The sequence below is a fragment of the Pinus tabuliformis genome, chromosome 4_1 (assembly GCF_031772625.1).
Source record: "Pinus tabuliformis cultivar Carrire ecotype Pingquan chromosome 4_1, CPIR1, whole genome shotgun sequence".
Classification (NCBI taxonomy): Eukaryota; Viridiplantae; Streptophyta; class Pinopsida; order Pinales; family Pinaceae; genus Pinus; species Pinus tabuliformis.
The window spans coordinates 621,812,476-621,830,372 of NC_142303.1; the positions used below are offsets into that span (position 1 = coordinate 621,812,476).

General features: G+C 38.3%; 1 protein-coding gene across 1 annotated transcript in view; it reads left to right on the forward strand.

Annotated features, from left to right (window-relative positions):
- LOC149177557 (uncharacterized) overlaps nt 1–17,897 on the forward strand; it is a 367,210-nt gene that overhangs the window by 30,565 nt on the left and 318,748 nt on the right. Inside the window, exon 2 of the mRNA XM_089420162.1 lies at nt 914–1,051. Coding sequence (XP_089276288.1) covers nt 914–1,051 — 138 coding nt within the window. The remainder of the gene's footprint in view (nt 1–913; nt 1,052–17,897) is intronic.

Here is a 17,897-nt window from a genome sequence, read left to right on the forward strand (position 1 = left end):
TGTATATACTTAAGGTCCATCTTGATGATGTCTTATTTGAGTCATTGCTTTTAGAGTGATTGACATATTGTTCTATCATTAGTTCGTGCCTTGAATCCCCCCCAAATGAGTACGTTAGCTTTGTTTTCCACACACTTGAAAATTAAAAGCTGCTATGCATCTCGTTTTGTTAATCTGTAACTTGGTTTACAAAATGTTTGCTAACTGAATAACACTAATATTGCCAAGAGGCATACATGTACTAATTGAAATGTTGCTTTGTTGGAATGTGAAGGATTCAGATCCTTGCAAATCCAATAACACCTCCATACTGGGATATATTTATGAACATTCTGATCTCAATTGGAGTAGTGTAAGATTGTGTTGATTGCTAGTATTCAACAAGCATGCGTAGGCAGCATGTAAGACTTGGTATATTCATTAAAAAATATTCCATTTGATGTTGACTTGGTATGTATATACTTAAGGTCCATCTTGATGATGTCTTATTGGAGTCATTGCTTTTAGAGAGATTGACATGTTGTTCTATCATTAGTTCGTGCCTTGAATCCCCCAAAATGAGTACGTTAGCTTTGTTTTCCATACACTTGAAAATTAAAAGCTGTTATGCATCTCGTTTTGTTAATCTGTAACTTGGTTTACAAAATGTTTGCTAACTGAATAACACTAATATTTCCAAGAGGCATACGTGTACATACCTACTTATATGTGTAAATAGAATATTTTTAGTTTTTTCCATATGTCAATGTTCTGCCTCTTACTTGTATTCCTAAATTTGATTTAAGTTCAAAATGATTGTGGGACTTTTAACTGCTGATAAAATGGTATATCGTGTAAACGTAGTTTATATTTGTTATCTCTGAGAAAAATATTGTTTTTTCTGACAGTTTTCATTCTGGTTGAGTCGATGCAGCTTATGATATTATTTGATGATGCTGGAGGAGTTCTTCCTATTATAAATCACTCTCCGTGGAATGGTGTAACAATTGCAGATTTTGTAATGCCGTTTTTTCTCTTCATTGTTGGTGTTGCCCTTGCACTGGTGTACAAGGTACATCATGTTGTTACTGTGTTTGTTCTTTCATTTTTCTTGTGTTGTTTGTGGGATTGAATATATTTTTGGCATATTTTTATTCCAAAGTCTGTCAGTTGTGTATATGTGGTGATTGAGAAAGCCAAATGTTCTACCTTAAATTATTGGTTAAAGCCAAATATGCCACCTTAAATGATTGATTATCATGATGTTAACGTGGACCAGCTCGTTCTGAAAAAAAACGTGGACCAGCTATCAATTCAGTGATTTAAATTGTCTATAGTGACATTGTTATGGGAATCGGTGGAACCGGCCGGTCTGGCCAATTTGACCCTAAAACTGGTACGACGGGTGGCTTGGAATTGGGAAAGGCTGGTTGGGTATGTTCTGTAATGGAACCGGCCAGTTCTGTACAATGCAGCCAAGGACCCTCCGAACACTAAACAGAAAAGGAAAAAAATAATTTGTGTGGGGCAACCTATATTCAACCCTTGGGCCCTAGTAATGCTATCTAACTAATGACAATGTTAAATTCTTAAAGTAAAAGCGACTTAAATTTTTAACTTTACCATTAATTGTTTTAGGATGTTTGAAAGTGGTTCCAATCTCATTGGATTTCGTATGGAGAAAGTAGAATTTTAGATCCCACTTACAATCCAACCGACTTAACAATTTTTAGGGTTTTAGGATGGAGGAGATTGCAATGTTTCCATCTGATAGTGTTATGTAAGAGGGTATAAAGATAAGATAATTTTATTAATGTCCTCGGGTGACCACAAGAGTAAGTCAATGGGACTAAAAGATATATCCAGTGTAAACACTGTTGGAAAATCAAGAGACTTGTAGATTATAGATGATTTTCCTTAACTTGATAATTACTCGTGATATTTGTTGGCCTTTAATTATTTATTAGATCTTGTTCATCAAGCAATTACCAAAAAAATGAAGATCATAACGAGACAAAGTACACAAGATATAGACTCCATGTTAGGGCAAAACCCCTCCAAGGGGAAAACCCAGAAATAAAGCTTCTCTTATTATAGAATCTTCTTACAATGAGACTTCCAAGACCCAAAGACCAAAGCCTAGAATCTTCCCAAGCACCAAGTTAGCCCACTAGCAAGATCTTCTTGAAGGCAGATTCAAAACTTTGATTATGCAACTTTGCATCTAGAATTTTGGCCCTACAGGTTCACTTTATAATTTTGGCGCTGCAATTTCAGCCTCTTGCAACTTGGCAACTTCATAGGAACCCTAGCAGCTTAACACGCATGGACAGAAAAATATGATCCCCAAGAGACTTCGACTTCTTCTTTTCTTCGTCCTCATTGCTCTTTCTCCTTCTTTGCTATAGCGGATCGAACTTGAGATGAGATGATGCTTCAAATGAGTTGAGCTCCTTCTATTTATAGCCTTCTTGAGGGGTTGAATAGCCCTCCTTTAGGCTGACTTCATCTTGACTAGGCCGACTTGGTTTTGGAGAATAAAATGGCTTTTCTTGACTCAAAATAAATATTTTTCTTTGTTACAAAGAGTCCAAATGGGACTATAATACATGACACAAATTATTCTTTGTTCTAGAAAGACCTATAAGCACGAAGAAAATGCTTTTGACCTAGACTTGAGCATGAAACCCATGCTTCGAATAAAATATTTTTTTCTTTCTTTCTTTTTCTTTCTTATACAAAATATCATGTCATGTTTATAAAAGAGTCATTATGAAGACTGAACCTAGTACAATTTTCAACACTCCCTCTTAATTAGGGAGGTATTCATAATCCCATTATGAAATACAAGGAATCTCAATCTTGAAGCATTCTCATAAGAAGAGTCAGATTGATAAGCCAACTGTCAAGCATCTATATCATAACCAACATTGTCATTGAAGGCCTTAAATAGACAAGCTCAACTTCATTTGAGAGCATTATGTTGGGAGGCTTTACGTGAGCTGCCACACTACCTCTAAGGCACATAGCCCATCTGAATTTTCACTAGGTATGTCCTTTTAGGACTATTCGTATCTTGGATTTCCAATCTTGAATCCTCAAAGAATATCGATCCTCTTCGACTACTCTTATCTTGGATGCCTTACCTCATCCTCAAAGAGCATCGATATACAACTTCTGTCCTGGATTCTCTAATCCATAAGAAGTTCTAATCTCAGATGCTTATCCAATCCTCCGAACTCCATTCTTTCCTTATGGCCTTCTGTTAAATTTGGCAACTAGGGCCAAACTCCACCTTGGACAACTCATAAGATGGAGATGATATTTTTGTTGGATTCCTCTTTCCGAGAGGTGTAGGATTGATCTCAAGATCATCTCATTCTGATATGTACAAATGGAATTATGAATTTATTTCTTTTATGGACAAATTGTCAAGGTCGACCAGCAAACTAATGTAGGCTCAGAAGCCCAAAAGTCATGTCTTTTCATCTTCAACGTTGCATATAAATAGGAGCATCTACCTCATTTGGACACTCATCATCACTCGCACATCTCTCTTCTCATTTTATTGGGTGTATGGATTTCTAGGTAGCCTCTCTCTTCCACATGTGCGAAGGACAATCTGTGATTTTCTGTTTTATGCGTTGACCAAATTGCAAAGGGTTGACCAACATTGACTAGACAACATTTGACCTTGTTTGACTGCAATTTTTCTTGGAGAAATTATGTTTGGGCAAGCTGCATTTTTGGGCACAGAAATCGAGGCATTCTGAGTTGTTTGACCAACATTGACTCTATGTTGACCAAGTTTGACCGATATTTTCAAGACTATTTTGGGCTAATTTAGGCTGTTCTTGGAGGCTGAGTTGACTGAGTTGATATGGAGGAAGATTTTGCTAAGTTGACCAACGTTGAGTTTTTGGTTAGGGCATCTTGTTGACTGCAGTTTGACTGGACAGATTTGACTGTGTTTGGGCAAGTGAATTTTGTATATTTTACTCTCTCTCTCTCTTTGCTGAACTTTTGAAGAATAATAAGAAGACTTGATTAAAGGGTTCCCCACATTGGGGTTTTTCCCTAGCATCCGCCAAATATTGTCCTCTTTTCTTGGCTTGTTTTCTGCGTTTTATTTATGTTCTATCTGCATTTACTATCATGTTAATGTGATTGCTAATCTGGAAATTGATATTGGGCTAATAAGAAAAATTGAAGTAAATTGCTCTTAAGCATAGAACATACCATTGTTATCTAAAATTAACACCTTCACTAAGACTTATGGCTGTTAGTCCTGTTCTAGTGCATGACACATAAATAAAAGAACTATCCAATATCACTCCCTTTCAATTAGGGAAGCTTGTCTCTCAAATACTCAATCTTCTTGTTTGGTAATGCTTCATGTAGAATATATGCTACCTGTTCATCTGTAGGTAAATAATGCAGCTCCATGATCGCATCTCATACTAGGGTTTCGATGTAGTGGTACTTATTATTTATATGCTTCATCCTACCATGAAACACCGAGTCTTTTGTCAATCTTATGCAACTTTCATTGTCAATCTTAGGGCTAAGTGGTCCTTCAAATAAATCTAATAATAACTTCCTGAGCCAAACAACTTATCGACAAACTTCACTTGCAACAACATACTCAACTTCAACACTACTGAAAGCAACTGTATCCTGCTTTCTACTCATCCATGAGACCATGGAAGATCCTAAACTAAAGCATCCACTTATTGTGCTTCTTCCATCTATCTTTGTTAAAATTGGCAACTAGGGCCAAATTCCACTTTTGACAACTCATTTGATGAAAATAACTACTGCATTAAATTCCTCTCTTCGAGAGGACCAAAATCGATCTAAAGATCGTCAAATTTGGATAAGTAGAAGTGGGTTTTTGAATTTATTCTCTCACACGAAAATTATCAAGGTCGGCCTTATCTCTATGTCGGCTCAACAAGTCCAATAGTCACGTCTATTGACACCCATAAAATACTATAAATAGAAGGGTCCTCCATCCATATTTTGCATCATTCATAGATCATTCTTCTCTCTGAAATAGCCACAGAAGAAGGAAGTCTCCAGCGAACGTGATAAGGGCCTGGACAACATTTTCTTAGTCTCCTTGATGGGCCGTATTCCACAAGCAAGTGACCGAGGTTGTTTGGGCTCTTTTGTGACTTGATCTGGGGCTTATTTATCCACCATTACAGGTCCGAATTTGGAGCAGAGGCTTTCACACTGTTTAAGGGCTGCTTCATATTGTTTTGGACATGATCCTCATGGAAGATCCCTCCTAGAAGCAGGCTGCACTTGATAGGGCCACCTTCATCCAGGCCACAAGCCTTGATCCTCAGTTTAGGAGTCCGAGTAGCTACTAAAAGGAGGTCGCTATCTGTCATTCTTGAACAGTGGGTAGTATGGTTCGTTCTTGAAGCCTAGAAGAAGATTAAAGGACAATGTTCTGATGGAGGGATCATATGAAAAGAGGCCGCAATCAAATCAAAGGTCTGCTTGGTGTGAACAGGTGCCATAAGCAGACTATATTTTGCCCTAACCAGTATTCAGAATTACAGAGAAGATGTCTCCAACCTTTGATGCACCAGAATTTCAGATTGACTGGACTTAAGGGCAATGTTGTTAGACCTTGAATTGGCAAGTCAATTTTATTGTACTCTCTCTCTCTGCTGAACATTTGACATTTATAATAAGAAGAATTGATAAAGGGTTTTCCCCATCTTGGGTTTTTCCCTGGCTTGAGCCATATACTTGTGTTCTCTTGTCTTGGCTTGTCTTCTGCTTTTATTGCTTATGTTCTTTCTTCAGTTTTAAGTTATGAGATAATTAATGGAAATAAAATGAAAAGTTAAATGGGCTAATATGGATCTCTGTAACTGTCCTAAGCTAAGAACATGTTCAAAATTTAACAGTCTTACTGCCCCCCAATCAGAATTTGTATATCCCATGAGTTGGATCTCATTACTATTATACCAAAGGTAGTGATGTATTGTTCCATCCAAATGTCTTAGGATATGTTTGGCTGCAATCCAATGATCATGTTTTAGCTCCATCTGAAATTGACTGAGGACATTTACTTCAAAACAAATGTCAATTCTAGTATTTACCAGATACATCAAGGACCCAATCAACTGTCTGTAGCAAGTAGGATCCACCGGACTAGAATCTGAACTCCTCAACTTCTTTAGATTGGTAATCATAGGAGTTGTCATAGGCTTGCTATCCATCATGCCAAATTTCTGTAGAATCTTGATCACATATTTTCCTTGACTAAGATATATTTCACCTGGCTTCTTCTAAACTTCTGGTTGCAAGTAATAATGAATAATTCCCAAATCCTTCATATCAAACTCGACTGCTCACCGCTTCTTGCATTCTTGAATTCAATGCTCTACACCTGTAACAAGGAGATCATCCACATATAATAGTATGATGATTGGTTCACCTTGGACCACCCTGATGTAGAGGTTAGGATCTGTAGAACTCTTGGCAAAACCAATTCTCAATAGGTATGCGTCCATTCTTGCATACCAAGCTCTAGGTGCTTGCTTTAAGCCATATAAAGCTTAATGAGTCTCCCTCTGATTTATTTCAAATCCTTGAGGTTGCTCAATATAAAGTTATAAACCTCTTCATTGATAGTCCCGTTTAGAAAAGTTGTCTTAACATCCATTTGATGGATGTTCCATCCCATAGTAGCAATGAAAGAGATAAGAGATCTGATTGTAGTATATCTAGTTGTAGGAGCAAAAGTTTCTTTGTAATCAATCCCTTCCTTCTGTGAGAAGTCCCTTGCTACAAACCTTGCCTTGTATTTATCAATGCTCCCGTCTGCAACCTGCTTTATTTTATATATCCATTTTGAAGTGACAATCGATTTGCCACTCAGTATAGGAACAATTTCCCAGAGATAATTCTTCATAATTGACTGATATTCTTCCTGCATCACCTTCCTCCTCTCTTGATGTTTAGCTGCATCTTCATAGGAGGAAGGTTCAACTTCAATGAGCTTCGTTTACTTTCTTTGACTGTTCCTTTTGCGTTATGTCCTTCTGCTTCTTGTAGAGTTGTCCTTAACCAAGCAGGTCTCTTGCTGATTTTAGGAACAACTACTTGCTGAACAGGTTCACTAGTGTTAGAAAATCATAAAGGCAGAAATATTTTCTTATCTTGATACTTGTGATTATCTTTGAATTCTTATTATCTTCTTATCATCAAGAAACTACCAAAACATAAGTACATGAAGATCAAGTCAGGATTTCAATCATAGCAGAAGCATTTTAAGGTTTCTAGAATCTTGTATGAGTCTCTACTAGGGTTTTGTTGTAAACTATAGACATAATCATCAAAAATTTAATATTAGTCATATAACAACTAGATCGAGATAGGATTTCAACCACACGGGAACATATTTTTATCCCTAGGCTCTTACATTAAATCTTACAAGGGTTTTATCATAAACCCTAATTTAACAAACCCTAAAAATCTAGGGTTTCATCATATATCAACAACAAGCCCTAAGAGGCTAGGGTTTCATCATAACATCAACAAATGCTAAACATAAAGGTTAGGGTTTTACCAACGTGAACAAAAGATATAGAGCATGGCAATGGTTGATTTAGTCAAGAGATTAATCACCCTAACGAGTAAGAATCCTTTTATGATTCAAAAACCCTAGACATGAGAGAGTTAGTACTGTAAAGCATATGTAAAGCCCGAATTGGGAAATTTAACCAGAGAAGTTATTCTAAAACCTGTAACTGTATAATTTTAACCCAACAATATATACTATAAAGCCCAAATTTTGAAACTTTAACCAGACAGTAATTGAAATTTTAAAGAAGAATTTAAATTTCAGGGGAATACCTGGTAATCGGTTGAAGGTGTTGTTGTTCCCGCTACTGCCGTCACCAAGCTGTCCTTTACCTCCCAACTTATACCTGTACGGTCCCCTGATCCAGAAGACAAATCTTTTGGCCCCCATGCCCAAAATTCCAAGAATAATCAGGCTCAATGTCTGATTCTGTTAGAAATTCTTGTTCCTCTCTGTAAGACTCACCCCAAAATCCTTTCCCTCTTTGGATCTCATCCAATCCCTTATATGCTTAACTCCACCGTCTCCCAATCTCCTCGCTGTCGGCCTCCTCCTTCCACTGTTTCCTCATTCCTCTTCGCTGTCACCTCCACAATATTCTCGACCCTTCTTTGTTTTTGGATAGAGGCGATTGAAATGAATCTAATAAATGGTTTATTTATTTAGTTTAAGATTTAATAATATTTTATTATATTTAATTTCTAATGTAACTAAATTATTTTATTTATAGATTTTAAACAGATTGCTCTATTTAATATTTAAATAAATAATTTAATTTACTTTAATTAAATATAAAATTATAAAATTAATATATATCTCATTACCTTTATCATATATATATACAAATATATTTTTGATTTAAGGGATTAATCATTTATATGTAGGTATGTAAGGGTGGTTCACATATCAGGGCTCCATTCAATATATTTATTTAGGAATTTATTTTGATACTCAATTCATCAACTTAAATTTAGACTTTTTCTAATATTAGCTAGTATATATACTAGTGCACTACATGCGGCTCATGCATATGTAGCTACCATATGGATGTCCTGTATGCATGCTAATATTCATATTCTGTTTGTAATTATAGGTGGGTCATTACAACATATTTCAAAAAGATCGTACCTTCTTATATGAAGAAGACTAGTAGTAAATCATTCGGTCTTTAAACATACCTTGAGTTTCTCCTTTTACAAACCTTGTAGGATTTTCTTATTGAATGGTTCCCTTTGCAACAAAGCTTCTTTCTTCTTTTTATTGGAGTCTCCCTTTGAAACTAGCCATAATCCTTCTTGCAAGCTCCCTCTTGATTTTAGAGTATTCCTGCAAACTTTCCTTCCAAGGAAAACACAAGAGAGAGGATAAAGATGAAACTTAAACAAATAGAGGGAAATCAATAATGAAAAGAAATAAAGAACAAGATACTTATCTTTTGTGAAAAAGGTGGGGAAGCTCCCTCTTGATCTTACATCAACCTAGACTTGTGAGGGATTCCTTTAATTCATCAAAACAACTCAAGAAAAAAACATATTAAATCTATAAACCCTAGAAATCAAAAGATTGATTCATAAGAGAAATTCTACAAGAACTAAAAACAATAGCCTAAACTATAAGTGAAGGATATATGAGACTTAATAGAATAAGTCTTTGACTTCAGGGTCCTCAGATTTAGACTTCTTTTGAGGATTATCATTGGTAGCAATTGTAGCTTGGTCCCTTTCTCTCTTCTTGTTCTTAGGATTATCGAGACATTGATTCTTATAGTGTCCCATCTTGTGACAATGATAGCATTCTATTTTAGATAGATCAATCTTTCCACGATTTTTCTTTGGCCCCTTAAACTTCTTATTCCCTCCTTTCTTCTTGACATGAGCAAAGTAGGCATTTGCAACATTTTCTTCATTTTCTTGTTTACCTTCTACCAAGGAAAGACGAGCTTCTTCTTGTATACATGTAGACCACATTTCTTCAAATGATAGAGGGTTCTTCCAACTACTAATTCTAGTTGCAAAGGCATTCTAAGATTTTGGTAGTCCTAGAAGGGCAACAATCACAAGTTCCTTTTCGGGGACTATCTCATCAATTGCTTGAAGTTCATCCTTTATACGAGCAATTCTTACAAAATATGAGGACACTGTATCATCCTTTGTCATCTTAACTGTTCAAAGTTCATTCTTTAGACTTGCCTAGACTTGCCACTTGCCCAATATTCTTGATTGTAAATAGCTTTGAGAGAGCATCATACATCTTTATTGAAGAGTCTAGTGTGGATATGTAGGGAATCAGGTTGTCTTTGACTCCATCCACTATTAAGTTCATGGCAAGAATATCAATTTCCTTGTATTTCTCCTTTCCTGTATCATCTAAGGGTTCCTCGACCTTTACTAGTACAAAATCCAATACCTTATTCTTTGCAAGGATGAGGTCCATCCTTGTCTTCCATGCTCTATAGTTAGAGTCTCCTTGAAGCTTGTTCTCAGATTTCATTGATGAGGCCATAGGTGTACTTTGATGAAAATTGGATATCTTTGCAACCTTCAATTACCTTTCAAAATGGACTTCTCTTGTCCTTATGATCTTCCTTGAAATTTTTTATTGAATCCTTCCTTGAGATGATGAGAGATATTGATCTTCAAGCTGCCTTTTTCCTTCTTCTTCTCCTTAGCTCTGAAACCATGTTATAAAATCATAGAGGCAGAAATATTTTCTTATCTTGATAGTTGCTTGTGATTATCTTTGAATTTTTATTATATTCTTTTATCTTTTTATCATGAGGCAACTACCAGAACATAAGTACATGAAGATCAACACAACAAAGAGACAAGATGTAGGCTCTCAACCAGGGCTAAAACCCCTCTTCTAGGGGAAAGCCCAAAATTTTTTCTTCTCTTTCTTTAAAACCAAATTTGTTAAACATAGACAGAAATAATGGACAACAAATTAGATAGAACATGAGCTGCATTTCTATTAACAAAGAAATGCATTTCTAATACATTCTTGTGACCCTTGGATTCATCTTCCAAGGTCTCTTGGACTCCCTTTAGCTGTTCAACTTCCACACTTTAACCCTTGGCGCATTAGGTGTCCAACATTCTTCCCCCCCCCCCCCCCCCCCCAATCCGATGGGGCATGTATGAGTCCAAGAAGAGAGCTGTAATACAAAATGTACAAAAGATGCGTGGCAACACTAGGCTGAATGTGCTCTCTGAAATGATGGCATAAGGTGGGACTCGGGAGAACTTGAGGTCTTAACTGACGGTGGTTTAAGGATGACCACCGACACTCAAACGTTTAGTGCAGTGCCCGAAACTCTTCCAAATATGGCGAGAAGATGAACTTTTTTGCTAGAGGAAGTGCTCTTTAATGATTTGAAGAAGGAGACCTTCAACTTGGAAAAAGGGAGGTCTACAACCTGTGGTGGTTTATGGAGGGCCACCAATAGAAGGAATGCTTGGGGGCTTCTCTGTCTTTGGCTACAACTCTGAATTTGGGTATGGATGTCTCTGGCTGTAGGCTCAGGCAACAGGTTTAGGTTGTGGCTCAGGCTCGCTTGATGTGGCTTTGAAGCTTGTATATGACCATCAATTCCCTCTCTGTCAGATACAAGGTGAGAAGATGAATAAAAGTCAACTACAAGACTTTTCAATATTCGAGAACAAATTCTGTCATATGATTTAAATATCTTCTTGGCTGTTGAAGCCCATTGCCAAGAAGCAATCCATCCAAGGTGAATCTTTGTTCTTGCCGGAGGCTTGTTTCTGAAGCATCCATTTGAAGAATGAGTATGCTAACCACAATGCTTGCACGAGTGAAGATCAAAACAATGATCTTTCACATGTCCAACTCGGTCATAATGTTGGCATTTCACAATCTACTGTTATGGAGGAGGAGCAGGGGCAAGTGAATATGAACGATCATGCAAAAGCCTAGCACTATGAAACTAGATGGGCTTGGAGTAGTCTGGAGTGTGAAGAGAAACCTCCTTATCATATCCACTACCTGTTTTATGCTTGTTGTCTACAAGCTCTTCCCTAGGTCTGATGATGGGCTTGGGAAGTGCAGACTGAATTTCCACCCCTGCATGCAAATTTGCTCGTGAAATGGGCTCAATAATCTGAACAATTTTTGGTTGTTGATTATTGTAAACTTTGGACTCAAAAAGGGGACTGTTATGAACAAAACAAGTTCAGAATGATGACTATATTGTTGTAGCTCCTCTTACTGTAGCTGAGATTCAAGATGCAAAAATTCAATGTTTTCTTGCGCATTTTGTAGACAAATTCTAATGTTAGCAAAAGAGGTTTTGTTAATTTTTACTGTGTCATTAGTAATAGACTGTATCAGTGGTTTCAAAAATTCTAGTACTTCATAAACTTTCGTTGTTTTCTCCAGTTCAAGTAAATGACTAGTGCCAAGAAAAATGCAAAATAATGACAACAAAATAGGAAATAAGGTGTAACCAATGGAAGGAAGGGTGTCTCCCTTGCTGCTTTCTCAATTTTTTCTGAGCAGTTTTTTTTTTCTTTTAAATATTTGAATTCTTTAGCAAGAAATACTTAGACACTTGCAGCGAAGTTGATTGCAACTATTTATCAAAGCAATAAAGTTAATTGCAATGTTGGACTATGTCTTTCATGAGAGAATATTTTCTCTGATTATCTTTCGTATAAAACATTCTTGTCCCCTTCGAAATAACTGCCTTCCTCTTTAAGTGAATGGCTTCATATTTTGAGTATTTGAAGGAAATCAAAAGCACTTCGAGTTAGCACACGCCAGAATTTATACCTGTTCTAAAAGAATGTTCAATGAATTAATTCACATGGAGCAAACAGCTCAATGATAATACAAAGATATTTACAAGAATAGAAACATCAGGTTTCTATGTAGAATATCGAACAAACAGTTTCATCTAAGAAACTGCTAAAAGAATAAGAATAGAAACATCTAAAAGACTGAGCATTACTAAATAGAGATATAGAGATATATTCTAATACCCTCCCTTAATGCTCAATCTATTTACAACACCAATAGACCCGCGAAATTTTACAAATTTATCAGGACCAAGAGGCTTGGTAAAAATATCGGCGGGCTGCTCTGTGGTGGGAACATAGTGCAACTGAACTGAGCCGTCTTCAACCAGCTGTCGAATGTAGTGGCAGTGAGTTTCCACATGCTTTGTTCGTTCATGAAAGACAGGATTCTTGGCAAGTTTGAGCACTCCCTGATTATCACAAAACAAAGAAGTAGGCCCTGTCTGAAAAACATGCATATCTGCAAGCATACGACGAAGCCAAACTGCCTCACAGGCGGCCTTAACTGCTCCCCGATACTCTGCTTCTGTTGAGGAGAGAGCCACAACCTGTTGCTTCTTACTAGTCCAAGTAACAGCTCCAGATCCTAGACTAAACACATACCCAGCTGTAGATTTACGGTCATCAACCGAACCGGCCCAGTCAGAGTCAGTGTAGCCACTGAGAATAGAAGTGGAGCTGTGAGTATATAAGAGGCCATAATCAGAAGTACCACGTACATATCGTAGCATCCGCTTTGCTGCTATCCAATGATCAGCTTTAGGAGCTGACATAAAGCGAGAAATGTAGCTTACTGCAAAACTGATGTCAGGTCTGGTAGCAGTAAGATAGATGAGACTGCCCACTAATTGCCTGAATAGAGTTTCATCCACAAGAGGAGAGGATGACTGTGCTGAAAGTTTGAGCCCTGGTTCCATAGGAGTCGTGGCCGGTTTGCAATCCTGCATTCTGAACCTTTCCACAAGATTTTTGGCATACTTGGACTGAGAAAGAAAGATCTGATTTTCAGTCTGCCACACTTCAACCCCCAGACAGTAATGAAGAAGTCCCAAGTCTGTCATCTCAAAAGTTCTGCATAGATCTTGTTTGATCCCATGGATCAAATGTGCAGAGCTGCCAGTAATGATAAGATCATCCACATAGACAACTACAAACAAGATATCATCATCAGTATGCTTGATATACAAGTTTGCATCAGATGGACTCCTCTGAAAACCTTGATTTGTCAGATACTGATCAATTTTTATGTACCAAGCCCGAGGAGCTTGTTTCAATCCATAGATTGCTTTAACTAACCGACACACTTTCTGTTCTTGACCAGCAACCTTGAATCCTGGAGGCTGCGTCATGTAGACTTCTTCTTGGAGATCACCATTTAGGAAAGCACTTTTTACATCCATCTGATGAACTTTCCAATTGAACTGAGCTGCTAGGGCAAGCACAAGCCTGATAGTACTCATCTTGGCTGTAGGAGCAAAAGTCTCCTCATAGTCGATGCCTTCTTGCTGTGAAAATCCTCGAGCCACAAGCCGAGCTTTATACTTGTCTAAGGTTCCATCAGCTTTGTATTTGACTTTATACACCCATTTGCAGCCTATGGGTTTTTTGTCTGCGGGAAGATCAGAAAGAGCCCATGTGTGATTCTTCTGAAGACTCTGAAATTCTGCTTCCATAGCCTGTTCCCACTCAGATATACCCTTAGCTTCTGAATATGTTTGAGGCTCAAAAGTACTGTGAAGGTTAGCCATAAGAGCAAAATTGACTGTAGACTGTTGTCTGTTCTTATGCCTAGAAGTTCTACCTTCAAGGAGCTCATCATCCCGGAGATCACCTATGGTTTTAGCCCACCATTTTGGCCGAAGAGAAGAAGAACCAATATCAGGATTAGAGAGACCAATATCAGGAGGAAGAGAAGCAGGCTCAAGAGCAATAGGGACAGCAGGAGGGGGATTAGCTTCTGGAGGAAGCTCAGATAGAGTAGTATCAAATCTTGATGCTACATCATCCCTCCCATCAGATGGACTGACTGGAAGAAGAACACTGTGAGGCGGATCCTCAGAACGCTGCTCAGAAGAAGAAGACTGAAAGAATCCTCTGTCTTCATCGAATACTACATCTCGACTGAAGCTAAGTCGACCAGTGGCTATATCTATCAGCCTATAAGCCTTGTGATGATCACTGTATCCTGTCATCATGAGTTTCTGACTTTTGGAATCCAACTTAGATCGCTTAGCAGATGGAATCCAAACATATGCAACTGAGCCAAAAACTTTGAGATGACTGATCTTAGGCTTACGACCAGACCACACTTCTTCAGGAGTCTTCCCTTTAACAGCCTGAGTAGGGGATCGGTTAAGAAGGTAAACAGCAGTAAATACTGCTTCAGCCCAGAATTTGTTTGGAACACTCCGGTGTTGTAACATGGAACGAGCCATTTCAACAACCGTGCGATTGCGACGCTCGACAACACTGTTCTGTTGGGGAGTGTAAGGTGTGGTGAATTGCGTTTGATGCCATGAATATCACAGAAGTTGGCAAAAGCTGAGGAACAAAATTCCCCCCCATTGTCGGTCCTAAGGGTCATGATATTACAACCAGATTCTTTTTCAACTAAAGTTTTAAACTTCTGAAAGGCACTAAGAGCATCAGATTTATTTTTAAAAAAATACACCCACATCTTTCGACTGAAGTCATCTACAATAAGTAAAAAGTATTTGCAAGCAGTTATAGAAGCTGTATTCATAGGACCACAAATATCAGCATGAAGTAACTGAAGTACCTGGGATGCGCGCCAAGATTCTCCATTTTTGAATGACGACCGATGTTGCTTTCCCGCTTGACAGGCGCTGCATACCCCCAACTGCTGAGTCTGAATATCAGGTAATCCTGACACAAGTCCCTCCCGAGAGAGCTGAGAGAGATACTGCATATTGAGATGCCCATATCGCTGATGCCATAGAGTACTGATGGGAGAGACACGAGCTGCTAGTGCCACTTCTGGAAAGTCACCGGTGTCAAGTAGCCTGTATAGACCATGGTCCTCGAGGCCAGTAGCAACTGTCAGACTGGTCTCCCTGTCAATGATGGAGCACTTGTGTGCACTGAACATAACATCAAGCTGAGGAGAATTCCTCATAATCTGACTGACAGAGAGCAGATTAATCTCCATACCAGGAACATAGTATACATTTAGAAATATGAGCGTGCGTCCACCAGACTGAATTTGAACTGTACCCCTGCCAGCAACAGTGTACTTTTCACCTCCACCAAATACAACTGAATCACTGAAAGGTGAAAAGTCAATAAACCAGTCACGCCTGTGAGAGAAGTGGCGTGATGCACCAGAATCAATGTACCATGCAGAGGAAGGAACATGTTCTGAAGACCTTTTAGCCATAAAGGCGTAAAAGGCAGAATCTGTCTGCTCGGAATGTTCTGCAACATTCGCTGTCTGATGTGACCCTCCCTGTTTCTTTTGTTCAGCAGCAATCCTCTGCCTGCAGTCTTTCTTCATGTGACCGAACTTGTGACAGTAATTACACTGTACACTTTTCTTCCTGTTAGGATCAAAAGACTGAGATGATCCTCTCTGCTGAAAAGACTGAGAGGACTGATATTTTGCAGCAAATGCATTTTCCAAGGGCACTGATGAAGTACCACTACCAAACTGCTGTTTCCACCTATCTTGCTGCAGAAGTTTGGTACATAAATCTGAAAACTTCAGATCAACATTTGTGGTTGTAATGTTGAGTGTTTCAATGAAGTGTTCATAAGATTTTGGTAGACTCTTCAGGGTAATGACTACCATATCTTCTTCCTCCATGGTCCGACCAATGGCGTCGAGCTGATCTCGAATGTCTTTAATTTTGTTGAGATGTTCCTGTAAAGACATGTTCATCCATCATGATGGAGAACAACTGATTTTTGAGAAAAAAAGCTCTGCTTTTATCAGATGTCTCATGCAATTCTTTCAACTGTTGCCAGATTTCAGCAGCTGTCTTGCCAGAAGGGATCTGTGGTAACTGATCATCAGCTACAAAGAGCTTGAGAAGCATAACAGCCTCTCGATTTCGATCATCAAATTTATCTTGATCGGTCCCGGCTGTACCTGGACGAAGCTCTTTGCCCAAAATGAGTTGATCAAGACACCTGTACTCAAAAATGGTCAGCAGTCTTTGTTTCCAAATGTTATAGTTGCTGCCATTAAACCGTTGATTTCCTTCTAACATCAGATTGGTAAGTGTGGCCATTTTCACAAAGAGAATACAAAAGTATGACACACAAGAACAATGTAGCTGACTGCTTATGCTGGTGAAAATTTAAAGAACGGACTTTCAGCTGTCTAAAACAATAGTAATACTGCTAATTCAGTTCTGATAATACAGTTTGCCACAAGAAAATGCCGGTCTACCATAAGAGTATACTGATGCAATAAACAGATGTCACAGGTCTGAGTTTGTAATGAACACTGTCAGGATCACAAGAGAAAAAAAAATTCCGCTGATTGGTAACCCACTGCCGGCAACCAGAACCATACATACAGCAAATACAAAATTTGAAATACGGACCCACATATGCTGTCTCAGTTTCACGTTTACACTGCTGGCAAATACCACGGATACATTGGCCCACAAAACAAATACGCAGATCTGAAACAAATACGATCTATGCTTCCGGCAAACACCACGGATGTATTGGCCCACGTGAGCTTCACGTCACGTCTCAGGTATATACGTCTCAGGTATATACGTGTTTGAAAGATACACAGGTGCTGATAACGCGAAAGGTCGCAGGTTCGAGTTTTGTATCCACGGATTTGGAAATATATATAACGGGTTTCAAATGTATCCACGGAATGAACCACGGTTTTCAAGTATCCACGGGTCTGCAGTATATATCCACGGGTTTCAAGAAATATATATTAACCACCTGCGAGATTTGTATCCACGGATTTTTGAAATATATATAACAGGTTTCAAATGTATCCACGGAATGAACCACAGTTTTCAAATATGTATTCACGGGTCGGCAGAATATATCCACGGGTTTCAAAAAAATATATATTAACCACGGGTTTCAAATATCTATCCACGGGATTGAAATATCAAGACGCCTGTAGTGATATCCTCCTCTTATCTCATAGCATAGCGGACATCAAAAAATAGGGTGCATTTCCATCCACGGGATTTTGACAGAGTTGAAATAAAAACCACGGGATTTTGACAGAGTTGAAATAAAAACCACGATTTTGCCTGCAGATCGAATTTTCAAACCACGACTCTGACTTTCAAAAAAAATGAGTTTTGAGGGAAGACACCTGGATCACGATTGCTGAGGAATTCCACGTTGTGGTCGAGTAGCCGCCAGGCGAAGACGAAGATAGCCGGATTCACAATTCCAAGCAAAACTGGTCAGCCAAAAAAAATTCCGCTCCCATGAAAACAGTCACCGCCCCAAAGTTATTTTCTTAATAAAAAGATCATGCAAGGGAAGAA